The sequence below is a fragment of the Sinocyclocheilus rhinocerous genome, unplaced genomic scaffold (assembly GCF_001515625.1).
Source record: "Sinocyclocheilus rhinocerous isolate Xijiao unplaced genomic scaffold, SAMN03320098_v1.1 scaffold1285, whole genome shotgun sequence".
Taxonomy (NCBI): domain Eukaryota; kingdom Metazoa; phylum Chordata; class Actinopteri; order Cypriniformes; family Cyprinidae; genus Sinocyclocheilus; species Sinocyclocheilus rhinocerous.
In genome coordinates, this window is record NW_015645559.1 from 55,032 (window position 1) to 69,982 (window position 14,951).

Genomic DNA, 14,951 nt, shown 5'->3' on the forward strand with positions numbered 1-14,951 from the left:
CTTGGTGTATACAACAAAACACCTTTAGAGAGTTTAGTGCACCATTACTGCAAACACTACAGGATTTCAGAGGTTTCTAGCCAAGGTTTTTTGTTTATGGCTGTAAAAGTGGTAATAAACTTTATGATATGCTTATGATGTACAGTTTTCAACATCTCAGTTTGGTTACATCACATTCTGTAGACATACTCTTTCCCTAAAAAAAAAGTACAGAATAAGAGGGGTTTGGGTATATCTTAGAAGGATTCTTACAACATTTTTCTAATTACAGTTGAATCTTTTGTTGGAAAGTTGCCAAAAATGGACAAATATCTCTGTTCCAAATCCTAGTGAGCTGGCTGCCTACATAGGCAACATCCTAATAATTATGGAACCTCAAATGACTCATCAGAAACACTCAAGAGTCGGTATGTAAAGAGACTCAACTAACACAGTTAGTGATGTTAGCATGTTGCTAAGATAACAACTTCATAACCACAAAAAAATACATAGCTCAAGATATTAAGTGAAAAAAAGTTCAATTTTAATGCACAATGTTGCTGACTACTGTTTGGAACAGCCGTCATGTCAAGAGTGTGCTCACTAGGTTTAGGAACAGAGTTTTGCATAGAATGCTACAGACTATTGAATTTAGAACTATCTACTGAAACTATGTGAACAAAAAGGCAATCAAGCCTCTTAGTGCCTTACTTCTAAAGTTTTAATACCAAACAACCCTTTTAATAAGACGACAGATCAAGAACTGATGTGATATTGATCATTTAATAATTCTCCGAATTTTCAAAATGATCAAGACAAAAACAGAAAAGCTGCAGAGAGAATAAAACAGGAAAATGTAAAAAAAAAAAAAAGACTTCAAATGACCACAATATAAAAACATGATGTGGAAGAAAACATTTCTCTTTAAAAATAAGGAAATATAAATGGCACTTTTGGCAAACAGCTGAAATAAAACATTTTTAAAAAGTTAAAGAATGCCTGTGCTTTCATCTAGACAATGATAAATGTGTGTAGTTCTGTAAGGAAAAGTGTTTATGTCCTAATCATTTGAAAACTATACAATAACTTAAATAACTCTCACATTTTAGTTTTAAAGTTTGCGGTCAACAGGAAAGTTATGAACAGACTGAGCATGTGATAACACAGTAATACCACCGAAACAATGATGCGCTCCATTGCAGAGTGCGATTCATCATCATGATTGAGGTTTGTTCAGTTCAGCCGATTTGGTTCACAATTCAATTTTGACCTGATGGATCTTTAAGCAGCCTTTTCAAGGAATTCCTTCCATTTGTCTCTTGGAATGAAGCCAATTCACCCTCCTGCATTGAAACTGGACAGAAATAAAACCCGACAAAAAAGTATTCACACAGAGGGAGTGATTTTGGCTAAACATTTCCTTGTGATTTTGCTCCCACTCTGCTGCTTTGCTGATTGACTTTCATAAATAAGTATAATATCTTAATTCCCTTTAGCGGGGTTCACAAAGAATGGAAAGGAAGTAAACCGAAAGATTTGTAGTGAAGTCAGCCAAACCTATTTCCAGTGCTTGGGATAAAGTAAACTCAACTCTATTTTTTAAAATGCACAAAACCTTAAGTGAGGACAAACATGCAAAGTCATGTGCTCTCCTTCTCGCTGAGCATTTTCACACTTGGCCCTTAAGGCAATGTTTTATTTTTGGTGGCCAAGCAGGCCAAGACCGTCTCAGGAAGTGGCCGGAATAGTCTGAATTCCATTTGTTTTTATGTCTACAGTAATGTTTCACTCAATATGCTTATTTTTCAAGATAGTCTACAACATTTTTGAGACAACAGCAGAAATTGGTGGAAAAGACAGAACAGCACTATGACTGATAATTACTGTTATCTACTACACATTTTGAATCAAACAGCAAATTTTAAAGCTGCAGTTTGTAATTTTGTTTGGAATTATAAAAATAAAGATTTTTAATTCAAACATTCCCCTCCACTTGACATTGGTCGGACAAATGAAAGTCCCGCCGCCAAATACACACAAATCGTTAAGCCAGTGTTGATCAGTTGGGACACTCAAACAAAGTGGCACGGAACCACAGTGTTTACATTTTTTGGGAAGTGAACATATAAATAAGTGACTGTTATCTCTGCATATTAACCTATGAAAGGAGAAATTTCTCACAGGAAAAAAACTACACACAGCAGCTTTAAGAACCTAAAGAACTGCAAAGACTTTTTGCATAATGTTTCATAGAATGATCTTGTATCCTCTCTTAAAATGCAGCAAAAGTGCATACAAACTTATCAACAGACAAAAAACATTTTGCTTTGGACCACCTGGTTTCAAGTCAATTGAACTGGGTTTTTCCTAAGGACGGTATGTGAAAACGCCCTCTTCTTCTCTGTTAGACACACAGGCATATGCCATTTATCTGACAGACACTTTCCTGAGGTTTTTATCTGTCTCTCTCACACTCACACTCACACACATGGATTCTTTAAACAATCAGGATTTGCCAATTCTCCTGTGGAAAAAGGGGAACAGGATTTACTATTAAAGCTCACCACATAAATAACCATTACAAGGCCACAAACACACACACTCAGAATGTACACCATGGCAATATGGTCAACCGAAGCTAATGTCCAACCACCACATCTGTTACCGTGACTCCTTGTCGCCAATGCAGCCACAACACATCCATTAGACATATAAATTCCCTTGATGTACTCTCCTATCTCTCGGAATGAAGGAGCGAACTCTTTCCATCCCTCTCAGATATATGTGTCCGTCTTGGAGGATATACTGGTTTGTCCATTCCTATCAGAGTGAGGAGGTCAGTGTCTCACAATGACCTGTTAAGCTCAGCTAGGAGGGGCATAAACATCATTGTCCTCTTTCCAGAATGGAGAAACTAATCTCCTCCTGTCCAATGTAGAGACCTCCTTGGCAGAATTCCCCTGCTGCACCTGTATTTTGAGGCCCTTGCATTAAACCCCAACTCTATGGCTTTGAGCAAGTCCCTCTACCTCCGATCCACTAGGGGGAGCACTCACACTTCATTAGCTCAAGCACTTCTGGTTGAGTGTGAGCACAACCGTTCAAGGTGTGTTTGTGTCAAGGCAGAGATGTTGATGAGAAGTGACAAGAGAAGTTGAGGTAGATGGGAAGTGTTGTCCGGATGTACCATTGTTTCGTCCGCTCATGGCTACCGTGAGAGTCTCCAAGCTTCTTAAAGAGTCTCCATGATTAACTGGCTTGAAGGATGAAGATGTTACATCAGCCGATCGGTTGAACCCATTTTGCTTGTCCACCGTTTCGTCTCCTGAAGGTCTGTATAGGGGGCTGCCTTCAGACCTAGAGTCTGAATTAGAGTTGCCGCCAAAATCAAACTCCTCAAACACTCCAATCTCGCTTTGAGTTGATGGGTAATATGATTTTGAAAGGCTGCTAGCACTTGGGGCATCACTTTCAGAGACACTGGAGGCTGGGTATGAGTATCCCACAGCTGGAAGAGGGTTAGGAGGAGTTATACCTGCAGGTAGGTACGCCGAAGGAGGAGGGGGAGGACTGTAGCCAGCAGGAAGAACGGCCTGTGAGGGGTAACGGGTGTTAGGGTAACTGTATGCAGCTAGGTTTGGTGAGGTGCTAACATTGTAGGTTGATACCAGACTGGCATGGGAAGGGGTAGGGTGGAAAAGAGAGCCACCGTAAGTGCCTACAGGCTGCAGGAAGGGAGTGCTGTAGGGAGTGCTGCTGTACTCCTGATTCCCAATCTGACCGTTACAACTGCTGCTGGAGAAACAAGGCTCCGGAAGACTCCCGCTGCCTATAACCGGTGAGTTACACGCACTGACAGACACATCCGTCACACTGAGTGGTGCTTTGGGAAGAAGCTCAGGGACGCAACCTAACGGAGGGTAGACACTCTCCAGCCAAGGCTCTGCCTCCACCTTCCGTCCATTAAGAAAGGGCGGCCCGTTATTCACAACACCAGGTCCCCTAACGCTAACTGAAATGGCTGTGTCTGGATATCCCATAAGTCCACTCTCACAGGGTAGATCCAGAATGGCAGAATATCTCTCTGCATACCTCTTGAGCAGGTTAGAAGCGGTCAGAGCTGAAATGTCATCGTTTGCCCACGAATGTTGATACGCTGCAGCTGAGGTCGAACCTGTTAGCCTTGGATCCCTAAGTGCTTCGATCTTATGCCCTGGTGAACGAGTGGTGGAGGTGATGTCATAGTGTTGCTCCGCCCACTGGGACTGCTCAGGGCTCCACTGCATGGTCACGCCTGCCAGTGAAAAAAAGGTATGTCAATTCAAACTCATGGAAATTCATAAAAATCGGAAATATAAATAACATCATAAGCAAAAAGCTTCTGAATGTGCCGCCCACATGCATTTGCTACTCAATATGCAAACATGCTATAATTTGATATTTCTGTAAAAAAAACACTATACTTATTATTCTACCTTATTTCCATCGCAATATAAATTAAGTGTGCTACAAAAACACCACTGAGAGAAAATGTGAGCAATTTAGGTTAATTAACGTTATTAGAAAATTACCACAGTTCCAGATTAATGACCAATTCTGCAAGCACAAAACTCTTTCACAAAAATGAATAATAATATAAAATATTCAAATGAAAGACAACTGAAAATGGCTTTCACGTTATTTTTTGAGGCATACACTAGCAGTTCTCTGAGCTGTTTTACGGTCTTTAGATTGACAGTGAAGTTTAAATTCAGCTGTGCACTCGAATCAACCACACACACACACACACACACACACATCAATTATAGCGCTGATGATATCATTAAGGTCTGATACTGAGATACAGCAGAAGGCTTCTTCTCAAGTGAATAAAATAAAAGCTCTTTAATGTAATCAAGGAACCTCATATTACACTCTCTCTGTCTCTTTCTCAGTTTCATTGACTCGCGTACACCACGCAGGAACATAATATTTCAGCATACTGTAATAAAGACTGATCAATAATGTAGCTCTCGGCATTAGCAACTGAACCCGACAACAGATGTTATCCCTAAAAATACTGTATCTCTGTCATTTCAGCTTCACACATACAGTCCTGCACCAAAATTTTTGTTTGTGAAACAAAGAGCTTTTCTTCTGCATTGAACTTTGGCATATGGCTGTACAGAGGGAGAGAGATGGGGGAGAAGGGAAAAAAAAACAGAGAGATAATGTCCTTAAGCCATAAAATATAGCACATAAAATACTTCTAAGATGAAGAAACATTGGATTTTTCTGACTTTGCAAGTACTGTGGATAAGCAAAACCTTGCGCATCGAAAACAATCCAATGTTTTGTCGAAATGAAATAAAGAAAGAGACATATACTGCATATTACAGCAGATGGATATTGATTTTGGGCTGATGGAGCAAAATTTACATGTTCTATCCATCTCAATTAAAAACTGCCCAATTACATTCAATTCTATCAAGCAGCAAATCCTCCTGATCGATACATGCAACTTGAGGTCATTCAGTGTTCTCTCATGGGAAAAGACTGGACTTACTGCAAACACACACACACACACAAGAGGTGGAGCAACTGGCGCCATTTCCCTGGAAAGACTTTAACTGACATAAATTAGGAGTTTGAAAGTCACTCATCACACACGCAATAGCTTTAACTGTTAAAAACTAAAGTTGTATATTAGCACACACTTACCAAAGCGACTTACAATACTGGGCACAAATCACACTAATGGCAATTAGCAGGACAGGTGGCTGAGAAATGGTAGGATAAAAGAAGAAAAGCACAATAAAATGACAAATGATTAAAAGCAATATCAATAACACATATGAAAGAGCTAAAGATGTCTTTTAACAACTTCCTAATAGCTTTTTTTCTCTTGTAAAGGTTGAGGCTAGTGAGACATACTAGTAGTCATTAATTCAGCATTAATTCTTAAATGCTTGCCTATAAAAAAAATGTAAATTCAGAAAACTAGATCGGTGAAGAAGATGTGTGCGAAAAACAGAACAGAAAATGTTTTGTTTTATAGATATTTTAAATCTATGGAATTTTTTTAATATTTACATTTATGCATGCATTTGGTTTTAGCCCCATTACATTAGAAATAAATTTTATTAGTGTATGCATTCCCTAGCAATCGAATCCATGACACTGACATTGCTCTCACCATAATAAGCTGTATGAGCTACAAGGATGTCCAGTTGCTTGTAAAAGTGATGACACACCTGTCCTCAACAAGCCACATGATTTGGCGTATCATTCATGTCTCTAGCAGAAACGGTTTACGCGCCAAAGTGGGTTTGTTAAAATGCCTAACACTGAGAATGAACAATTGCAAGAACCGAGACTGACTATAAAACAACCTTAGAGGATGAACATGTCGTCTAAAATAAAGCCTCAGTTAGAAACGACATCAGTCAAACCTCTTGAGATGAGAGCAGAAATTCCCAAAACAGTGCATGAAGGGTTCTTCAAAAGAATTACACACTAACTTAAACTCCTTTACAATACAAAGTACTATGCATCACGGAGGGGGCTATTTATTTAAATCTGAAAAAATAAATATATTCTCTGGCCGTGTTTTCATTACATCCTCACCAGAGTCTAAAGCCAAAAGTGATGTGTTGTAAAGTCCAATATTAGCTGCAGTTTGCTGGAATGTTCTCTCAAATGCTGTCTTTTTGTTGTATTCTACAGAACTACCTGGACAATACCATTAGCCGCAAAGCTGCTGATCTAGTGTGTGTGTACTTTTGTGTGTGTAAAAGAGTGTGTGCTGGTGCTTTAGAGAATGACTTTCTGTTGTTCCAATATACCCCTTGGCTACAAATCCTCCGGAGAAGGACCATCACACACACACACACACACACACACACACACACACACAGCTATTTTTAAAGCAATGTTCCATACTGTAAAGGCAGACATTTCATTAGCTGGTTTTAGAGGAAGGGATCTTCACTTCACTGACTGAAAATTTGTTAGCTGAGCTGTAGCGTCTCTTTAAACAACTGTGCGTGTTTATGCATGTGCGTAAATGCATATAGACTACTATTTAAAACCAGAAGCACATCGACAGGCAGATAGACTCACTTCTCCTAAGTGAAATCTCAGGTTTCTCCGGCAGCAAAATCAATACATCACACAGGCTCACACACACACACGCACACACACACACACACTGCATCCATAAAATGCTTTTATTGAGTAATTAAACAGCCATTACTGTCGCCAACAGCAAAATAGTAAAACGGATAAAGCTCTTCTTCAAACAGGATCTAGACAAAATACGTACCCACTCATACATACACTCATACACTTTCACAAACACAAAACAAAGAGCCACAAAAATACCCAATTCTGTCTTTAGGGGAAAAAAGGCACTAGTTTACTATATTTAATGATTATATTAACCCTTGTATTATGTTATGGGTCAATTTGACCCATTTTGATTTTTGAGCTGTCGGAAATACCAGTTAACCTGTGATTTTATTCTTGAAATTTTGTGACTTTTTCTCATTTAGTGCCATGAACTTGCATGCAAATGAAGATACACTGATGTGTTTTGAAGTGCACACATAAATTTGTTACGATTTTGATGTTCGCGGGTCAATTTGACCCACATTTTTTGTTGTTTCAAGGCAACATTAAATATATTTCTTGGGTATATGTTGTTCTGTTGGTGTTTTACTACCCTGGAAAGGGAAAAAATGAGCTTTTCCTCATTTTCAGTACTGGAAAAGACTTTCTCAAACTCAGATGGTAAAAGTGAGCTATCATTTCTATAATCAATGTATATGAAATACAATTTAACTTACCTTTTTCTTCCAGAAATGTGGTAACTTTTTCTCATTTAGGGCCATGAAGATGTCTAAACAAGTTGTATTCCAAATTTGAAGTTGATATAAAAAAAGAGGTTCCTATGCAATTTTGTTTAGGCGTTATACCAAAACTAGCCACCTGGTGCCATTCAAACGCCATTGAATTTTTTAATGCAATTTTTCTGTCACAAATGTATAAAATTATCTCTCAATATTACATCTATCACAAAATAACCATCAAATATGGAATCTTGAGACTCAGACCTTTCCAACGATATGTGTTTTGTCAAGATTATAAAAAGTTTTGATTCTAAAAGACCGTAATACATTTTGTAAAATGACACCCCCCACTAAGGGGGAGGAACCCACTAAAATATTTTAAAGTACCATTTCCATGGTAAAGCAATGTCCGATTTCAATATGGGTTCCACAGGATGAATTTTGAGGTTTTAAGCTTTCAAATGATATATAATTTATGTTGATTACTAAAACATGTGATGGGGAAAAGGAAATGAAAAAAGAATTTATGTGACAAAGGTCAGAACTTCTATTATGATGTATATGTTTTGAGGTGCACTCTTGTCATAAATTAATCTATTACTGTTCCTACATAATATGTAACAAAAAACAGTGGTAAAATATCTATTTAGGAGTTGTAGACCTTTCTAACAATATATAGTCTGTCATGATTAGATTAGGATTTAACTGTAATATAGTATAATATATAGTAATATAGAAGTAAACTTCTGCCAGCAGGATGGTATATATATAATTTATGTTGATTACTAAAACATGTGATAGGGGAAAAGGAAATGAAAAAATAATTTATGTGACAAAGGTCAGAACTTCTATTATGATGTATATGTTTTGAGGTGCACTCTTGTCATAAATTAATCTATTACTGTTCCTACATAATATGTAACAAAAAACAGTGGTAAAATATCTATTATCTATGGACTTTTCCATACAGTGAAAGTGAATGGTGACCAGGGACTGTCAAGCTCTAAAAAAAAAAGCAACATAAGTGTTATAACTGTAGGAAAATCTTTCTCTCTGTTATAGCTTTCAAATGTCATTTGCATAATTTAAATAAGCATATACTGATCAGGTGTAATCAGAGACACATGAGAACAAAATTTTGGCATTACTGATATCATTGTTTGTACTGTGTGACAAATACTGATATTAAAATTGTTCAGTTCATACCTGATTCCTTCTTGTTTTTAATAATGTGATATTTAGGGAATTGCATTGAATGCAATTAGGGTCAATTTGACCCGCTCCATCAAAATCGTGCCCACAAATCAAACATAATACAAGGGTTAAAGGTGTATTCCACTCAAAAATGAACCTTATGTTGTTCCAGACCTATATGATTTTCTTTGTTCCATCAAACACAAAAGGAGATGTCAGGCAGGATGATTACAGTGGACTTTTCCATACAGTGAAAGTGAATGGTGACCAGGGACTGTCAAGCTCTAAAAAAAAAAGCAACATAAGTGTTATAACTGTAGGAAAATCTTTCTCTCTGTTATAGCTTTCAAATGTCATTTGCATAATTTAAATAAGCATATACTGATCAGGTGTAATCAGAGACACATGAGAACAAAATTTTGGCATTACTGATATCATACTGATCTGACATTATATTAATACAGTACAAACAGGAATGAGATTTGAGAGTTGCGTCACAGTCAATAATGAATAATAAATAATACGTTTGTCATTTCAACACAAAGTCATCGTCTGGCTTCATAAGACATAGAATATAGCCATATGGACTAATTATCATTCTTTTAGTTCAAATTTTTGGAGTTTAAAAGCCCATGGTCACTATTCCCTTTCATTGTATGGACAAGAGCAGCATGAACATCCTGCTTAGCTTCTTCTTATGTATTCCAAAGAAGAAAGAAAGTCATATGGGTTTAGAACAATGTGAGAATGAGTAAATAATGACAAAATTATAATTTTCAAGTGAGTAATCCCTATACAGTATAACATTCTTCTATTTATGCTGTTTACTTCTCAAGATGTCAGCCAAATACTGCATGACACGAGCCACAGTACTATAGACCATATTATCCATCTAAAAATAAAACAGAAAATACATTTGATACAAAACCACACTCTCTTTTACTTGACACAAAGGGCATACTTTTCAGTGTGTGTGTGAGAGTGTGTGTGTGTGTTAGCTGGTGTGAACAGTTCTCCTGTTGTGCCAGGCTGTTTGACTATTGTAAGAGTGGCAGGGTGGAAGCCCTCTAATTCTTCTTTAATGTGAATGAGCCATTCACTCTTAATGTCCTCTCTTCAAAACGCCTGACTTTCAGCCCTGGCCTGCTGAGTGCTGCAATAGAGAGAAAGAGGGAGAAAGAAAGAGAGGGAGGTGCAGAGAAGTATGACAGAATGTAGCCTCAGCAGCGGAAGGCCTATGAACGTTTAAGCTCAGAGATTGAAACCTTTGTTTTGTAAAGTCGCTGTAAAATGTCGCAGAAAGGGTAAGAGACCATTAAATTAAAACTTTAAGGTGAAACCAGCCACAACATACAGCTGCAGTTTGATAAACTCCTGTATGCAAGTGTGTGCAATTTTTAAAGAAAGTCAAAATTCTTAAGACTCCAATGGACTTTAAAGGGGTCCTATTATGCTTTTTCACTTTTTTAATTTTAGCCAGTGTGTAGTGTGTATGTTTGGGCATAAAAAAGATCTACAAAGTTACAAATCTCAAAGTCCACTCCAAAGGGAGATATTTAGTTTTTTTTTAAATCCCTTTTCAAGAACTACAACGAACGGCTCGTTTGGACTACAGCGTTGGTTTCCGGGCATAAAAACGATCTAGAAAGTTACAAATCTCAAAGTCCACTCCAAAGGGAGATATTTCGTTTTTTTTAAATCCCTTTTCAAGAACTACAACGAACGGCTCGTTTGGACTACAGCGTTTGTTTTCCAGGCTTTGTGATATCACAAAGCGGCTCATTGGAATATCATTACAAAGAATTCCCGCCTACAGAAATTCGAATGGTTTGGGGGGGGGCGAGGTTGTGGTTAGAACGCTTGCTTGGTTGAGTGCATGAGACGAGACGACGAAGAAGAAGAAGTGCTGCTGCAGAGTTAGTGCATAACGAAAAAGAAGAAGAGCTGCTGTAGCGTCAAGTTTTCGGCATGTCTAAAGGTGGTCTCACACCGGAGACGGAGAGAAGCTCAGCGTCGCGTCTAGAACAATTCTTACAACAAGTACAACATGACGTTGCTGGGCGCCGTGGACAGACGCCGAACGGCGCCGCTGGTGTGAGTACACTCATAGAAAATAATGTGCTCGAATTTTAAAGACGTGGCGCAACGCAACTTCTCATCCGGTGTGCGACCACCTTAAGAAACACTGTTTTTTTTCACCCCCATGCCCAAACATCTTTGTTTGGGCTTCCGAAAGTGGATGATGTCACGAAATAGTGGTTGCAATTTATTTTTAACTCTGTTCCTGAGCATTATAACCCCAATTTGCTATTGTGTGCTGCGCATTTTACTGAAGACAGCTTCCACAACATGAGGGAGTACAGTGCCGGTTTCACCGAAAAGCTTTTGTTGAAAGACGGAGCAAGGGGCGTGGCAGTACTGAAACACCGTCTAAGCTGTTCGCCAATCACAACGCACTGAGACAGCTAACCAATCACAACATATTTTGTTTTTCGGAAAGCAGGCCTTCATCAAACCCGGAACTAATCGAGCCGTTTGTGCCAGGCTGGGGAGAAAGGTACTTTAATAATGTAAATTATGTGAAAAATAATGCGTTTTTCGAACCACCAAGCATGAGAGCATGTTCTAGTACACCCCCAAAACAAAATCAAGACCTTGTAAAAGAGCATAATAGGACCCCTTTAAGTGAAAACAAATATTTCAAAATAAGTGCGACAATATTTCAAAATATGTCAACCTCAAACACAAGAATAAACATGAATACACTCAAATGCCGAATTGCAAAGCTGGTACAAACATATTCACATCTCTATGATCGCTTGCATATATACTCGGAGATGAGTTTCCGAAAAGAAAATTACAATGAATTTTGTTGTCTTCTTTTGTTGTCATTTTGTCAATTTAAAACTTGATCTTCCTCTGAAACTGTTTTAAAATTTTTATTCAATGGTGTCAGTTGGTGTTCAATTGGATCACATTATTATATAAAATTTTAACCAACAACCAAATAGATATTAAGATGTTGTTTTAGTAAACTGAATTCGGGTCACACGTTTTTGGTATGTGATGGCCACTTTTCACCTTCAAATCAGTTTCCAATGGATAAAATCAAGACTCATCCTACATTTTTCCTGTTATTTATCCTGTTTCACTTGGAAATACAAAATTATGGGTTAAATGGATTGCAATTCACATGAACATTTTCGCTGAAAAGTATAAACACTAGGTTTGAAGCACTTTTAAAACACTTTATTTGCACGAGCTTCCCTGGCTCAACTAATGGAGTGACTTTGGGACAGGACTATGTGTTGAAAGTATTCTGGAAACCTGTTTCAAAACAGTCATTATTTTGCAATTCTCTTTGGTGACAGTAGTGGCATAGAAATCTGACACTTTAACTTTGATTCAAATGAATCAGTCTGAATCAAACATTTCAGAGAGACATTCACGGCAAAAATAAAAAAACATGATAAATTCAATCTAAGACAGACAAGGCAACTCTTTCTTTCACGTCCTCCCTCTTCTCTTCTTCTCTTTTCTGCAGATAGATTATTTAAAACCTCCATAAAAGACTTGCAAGGGCTTAAATCACGTTCATATCTCTCTAAACGAGAGACGGACGCCTCGCATGTCAATGACCAATTCAATTCCACACGCCATTTTCCTCTGCTAATTAACACAGTACCGTGTTCATTTAGAGACACAATGCAGAGCACTGGGCCGGGGCAGGCTGGGCGGCCGCATGCCGTCTGCTGCTGACATTGGCCTTTAATAGGGCTTTAGCATATTAAACAGCTCAATCATCTCTCATATGCACACACACACACACACTCAGACTGGATGGATGCACTAGTTTTCTGTGTAATAGGGACAGATATGAGAGAAATGAGAAAGTATGTGAGAAAGTCTTCATTAGTCACTCAAAGACACTTTCCTCTTGTCGCTAAATATCTTTAGATGTGTGAAAGAAAGGATTGAGCTGGAGGGATGGAGAGGTGAATGAAGAAAAAAAGTGGTGTTAGATGTAAAGGATAGAGGGATAATTTCATCACAAACACTGTCAGCACTAAACTTTTACCATAATCTGACTGTCAAAAAGAAGGAGGGGCCGACAGACAGGAGAGGAAAATGAGAAAGGGAGGTAATTAATGAGATACTATGTGTTCATTATATATATAATTTTTTGCAAAAAAAAAAAAGGGTTTTACCTACTGTCTGAGTAACTGAAAAGTGTGCAAGTGTTTCCTCTTGTCGCTAAATATCTTTAGATGTGTGAAAGGAGGAATTGAGCTGGAGGGATGGAGAGGTGAATGAAGAAAAAAAGTGGTGTTAGATGTAAAGGATAGAGGGATAATTTCATCACGAACACTGTCAGCACTAAACTTTTACCATAATCTGACTGTCAAAAAGAAGGAGGGGCCGACAGACAGGAGAGGAAAATGAGAAAGGGAGGTAATTAATGAGATACTATGTGTTCATTATATATATAATTTTTTGCAAAAAAAAAAAAGGGTTTTACCTACTGTCTGAGTAACTGAAAAGTGTGCAAGTGTGTCAGCTCAGAATTTTCAGGCAACACACTTCGACAAACAACATTTGCTTACTTACAGAACAAGCTGTTCACACAAGCCAGTGATTTGGATATAAAATATACAATATATTGACTTCTAAAGCCTATTTTTGTAATGTGTACTCAATGTAATGTAATAATGTTATGGCATAAATTACATTTTTATATAAATACATTTTTAATTGATTGACCGCAATAGGCTTAATTATACTGGATAATTATAAAAAAACTGAAATGATATGAATTAGTTTTCTTTTATTAAAATATCACAATTAATCAATTAATTATAAAGAATTTCACTAATATTCAAGATGTTTCTTCATTTGTTTTTCTAATTGAAAACAAAACATACTTTCTGTAGAATATTAGTTTATAGATTATTAAATGTCCTCAATATCACTTTCCATCCTGTTAGTCTTTTGCAATATCCGTTTAGCTAACAAAAGCCAGTTCCTTAATTACATCATCCTACAGGAAGTGTAGAGAAAACAACAGCACAAAAAAGCAGTAAGTATCAGCAATGGACTTCATATTGACAGTCACGCTCAATTCCTCGCAGAACACAAACATTTACATTTTTTAAAATGTAGAATTCAAGGTATGACCCTAGTCTTCTAAATTTAAATGAATAAGTCTCAAAAAAGCCTCTGCTTAACAATAATTAAGGCCTCTGACATACACACACACACACACACTTCTGAAACTATAGTGAGCATATTTCATAAAGATGGATATTTATACACTACCACGGCCGTAACTGTGTCTTGAAAAATTTAAAAACAATTAAAGGATTTAAAATGATTTAAGGGAATAAATGAAAAGAAAGAACATACAAGAACCAGAATTTATTGTAAAGTAATGCATTTGAACTAGGGCTGTCAAACGATTAATCGCGATTAATCACACCCAAAATAAAGGTTTTTGTTTACATAATATATGTATGTGTACTGTGTATATTTATCATGTATATATAAATACATTCACATGTATGTATATACTTAAGAAAAATATGTTATGTTTATATATTAAATATATATATAATATCAATTATATAAATATAAATATATACATGTAAATATTTTCTAAATATTGTTCCTGTTCCTGTCTATGTTGATGTCTACCCTGTCTGGATTTCCTGTTGCTTTATTAAATATTCTTTGATTCGTCATCTTCGTCGTCCTGCCTGTTCTTTAGAACACCCGTACCGTGACAGAATAACCGAACCAAAAGAGTTTAACTTCCGTGTTCTCCCCTCCATTTGTTTTCCGTTTTTTTCCTCAGTGTTTTTCTTTCCGTTGTGTTTACCCCATGGATCCCTTCACTCGCCCCGAATTCCTCCTCCTGCTGGAGCAGGAAGGCAAAGCTCTCGAGGACCATAC

At 37.3% G+C, this 14,951-nt stretch overlaps 1 protein-coding gene across 1 annotated transcript in view; it reads right to left on the bottom strand.

Moving 5' to 3' along the window:
* Window positions 1-2,543: 2,543 nt before the first annotated feature.
* The window catches only part of LOC107706639 (fidgetin-like), a 21,882-nt gene continuing 9,474 nt past the window's right edge, over window positions 2,544-14,951 (bottom strand). Inside the window, exon 3 of the mRNA XM_016510400.1 lies at window positions 2,544-4,273. Coding sequence (XP_016365886.1) covers window positions 3,081-4,273 — 1,193 coding nt within the window. The 3' untranslated portion in view covers window positions 2,544-3,080. The remainder of the gene's footprint in view (window positions 4,274-14,951) is intronic.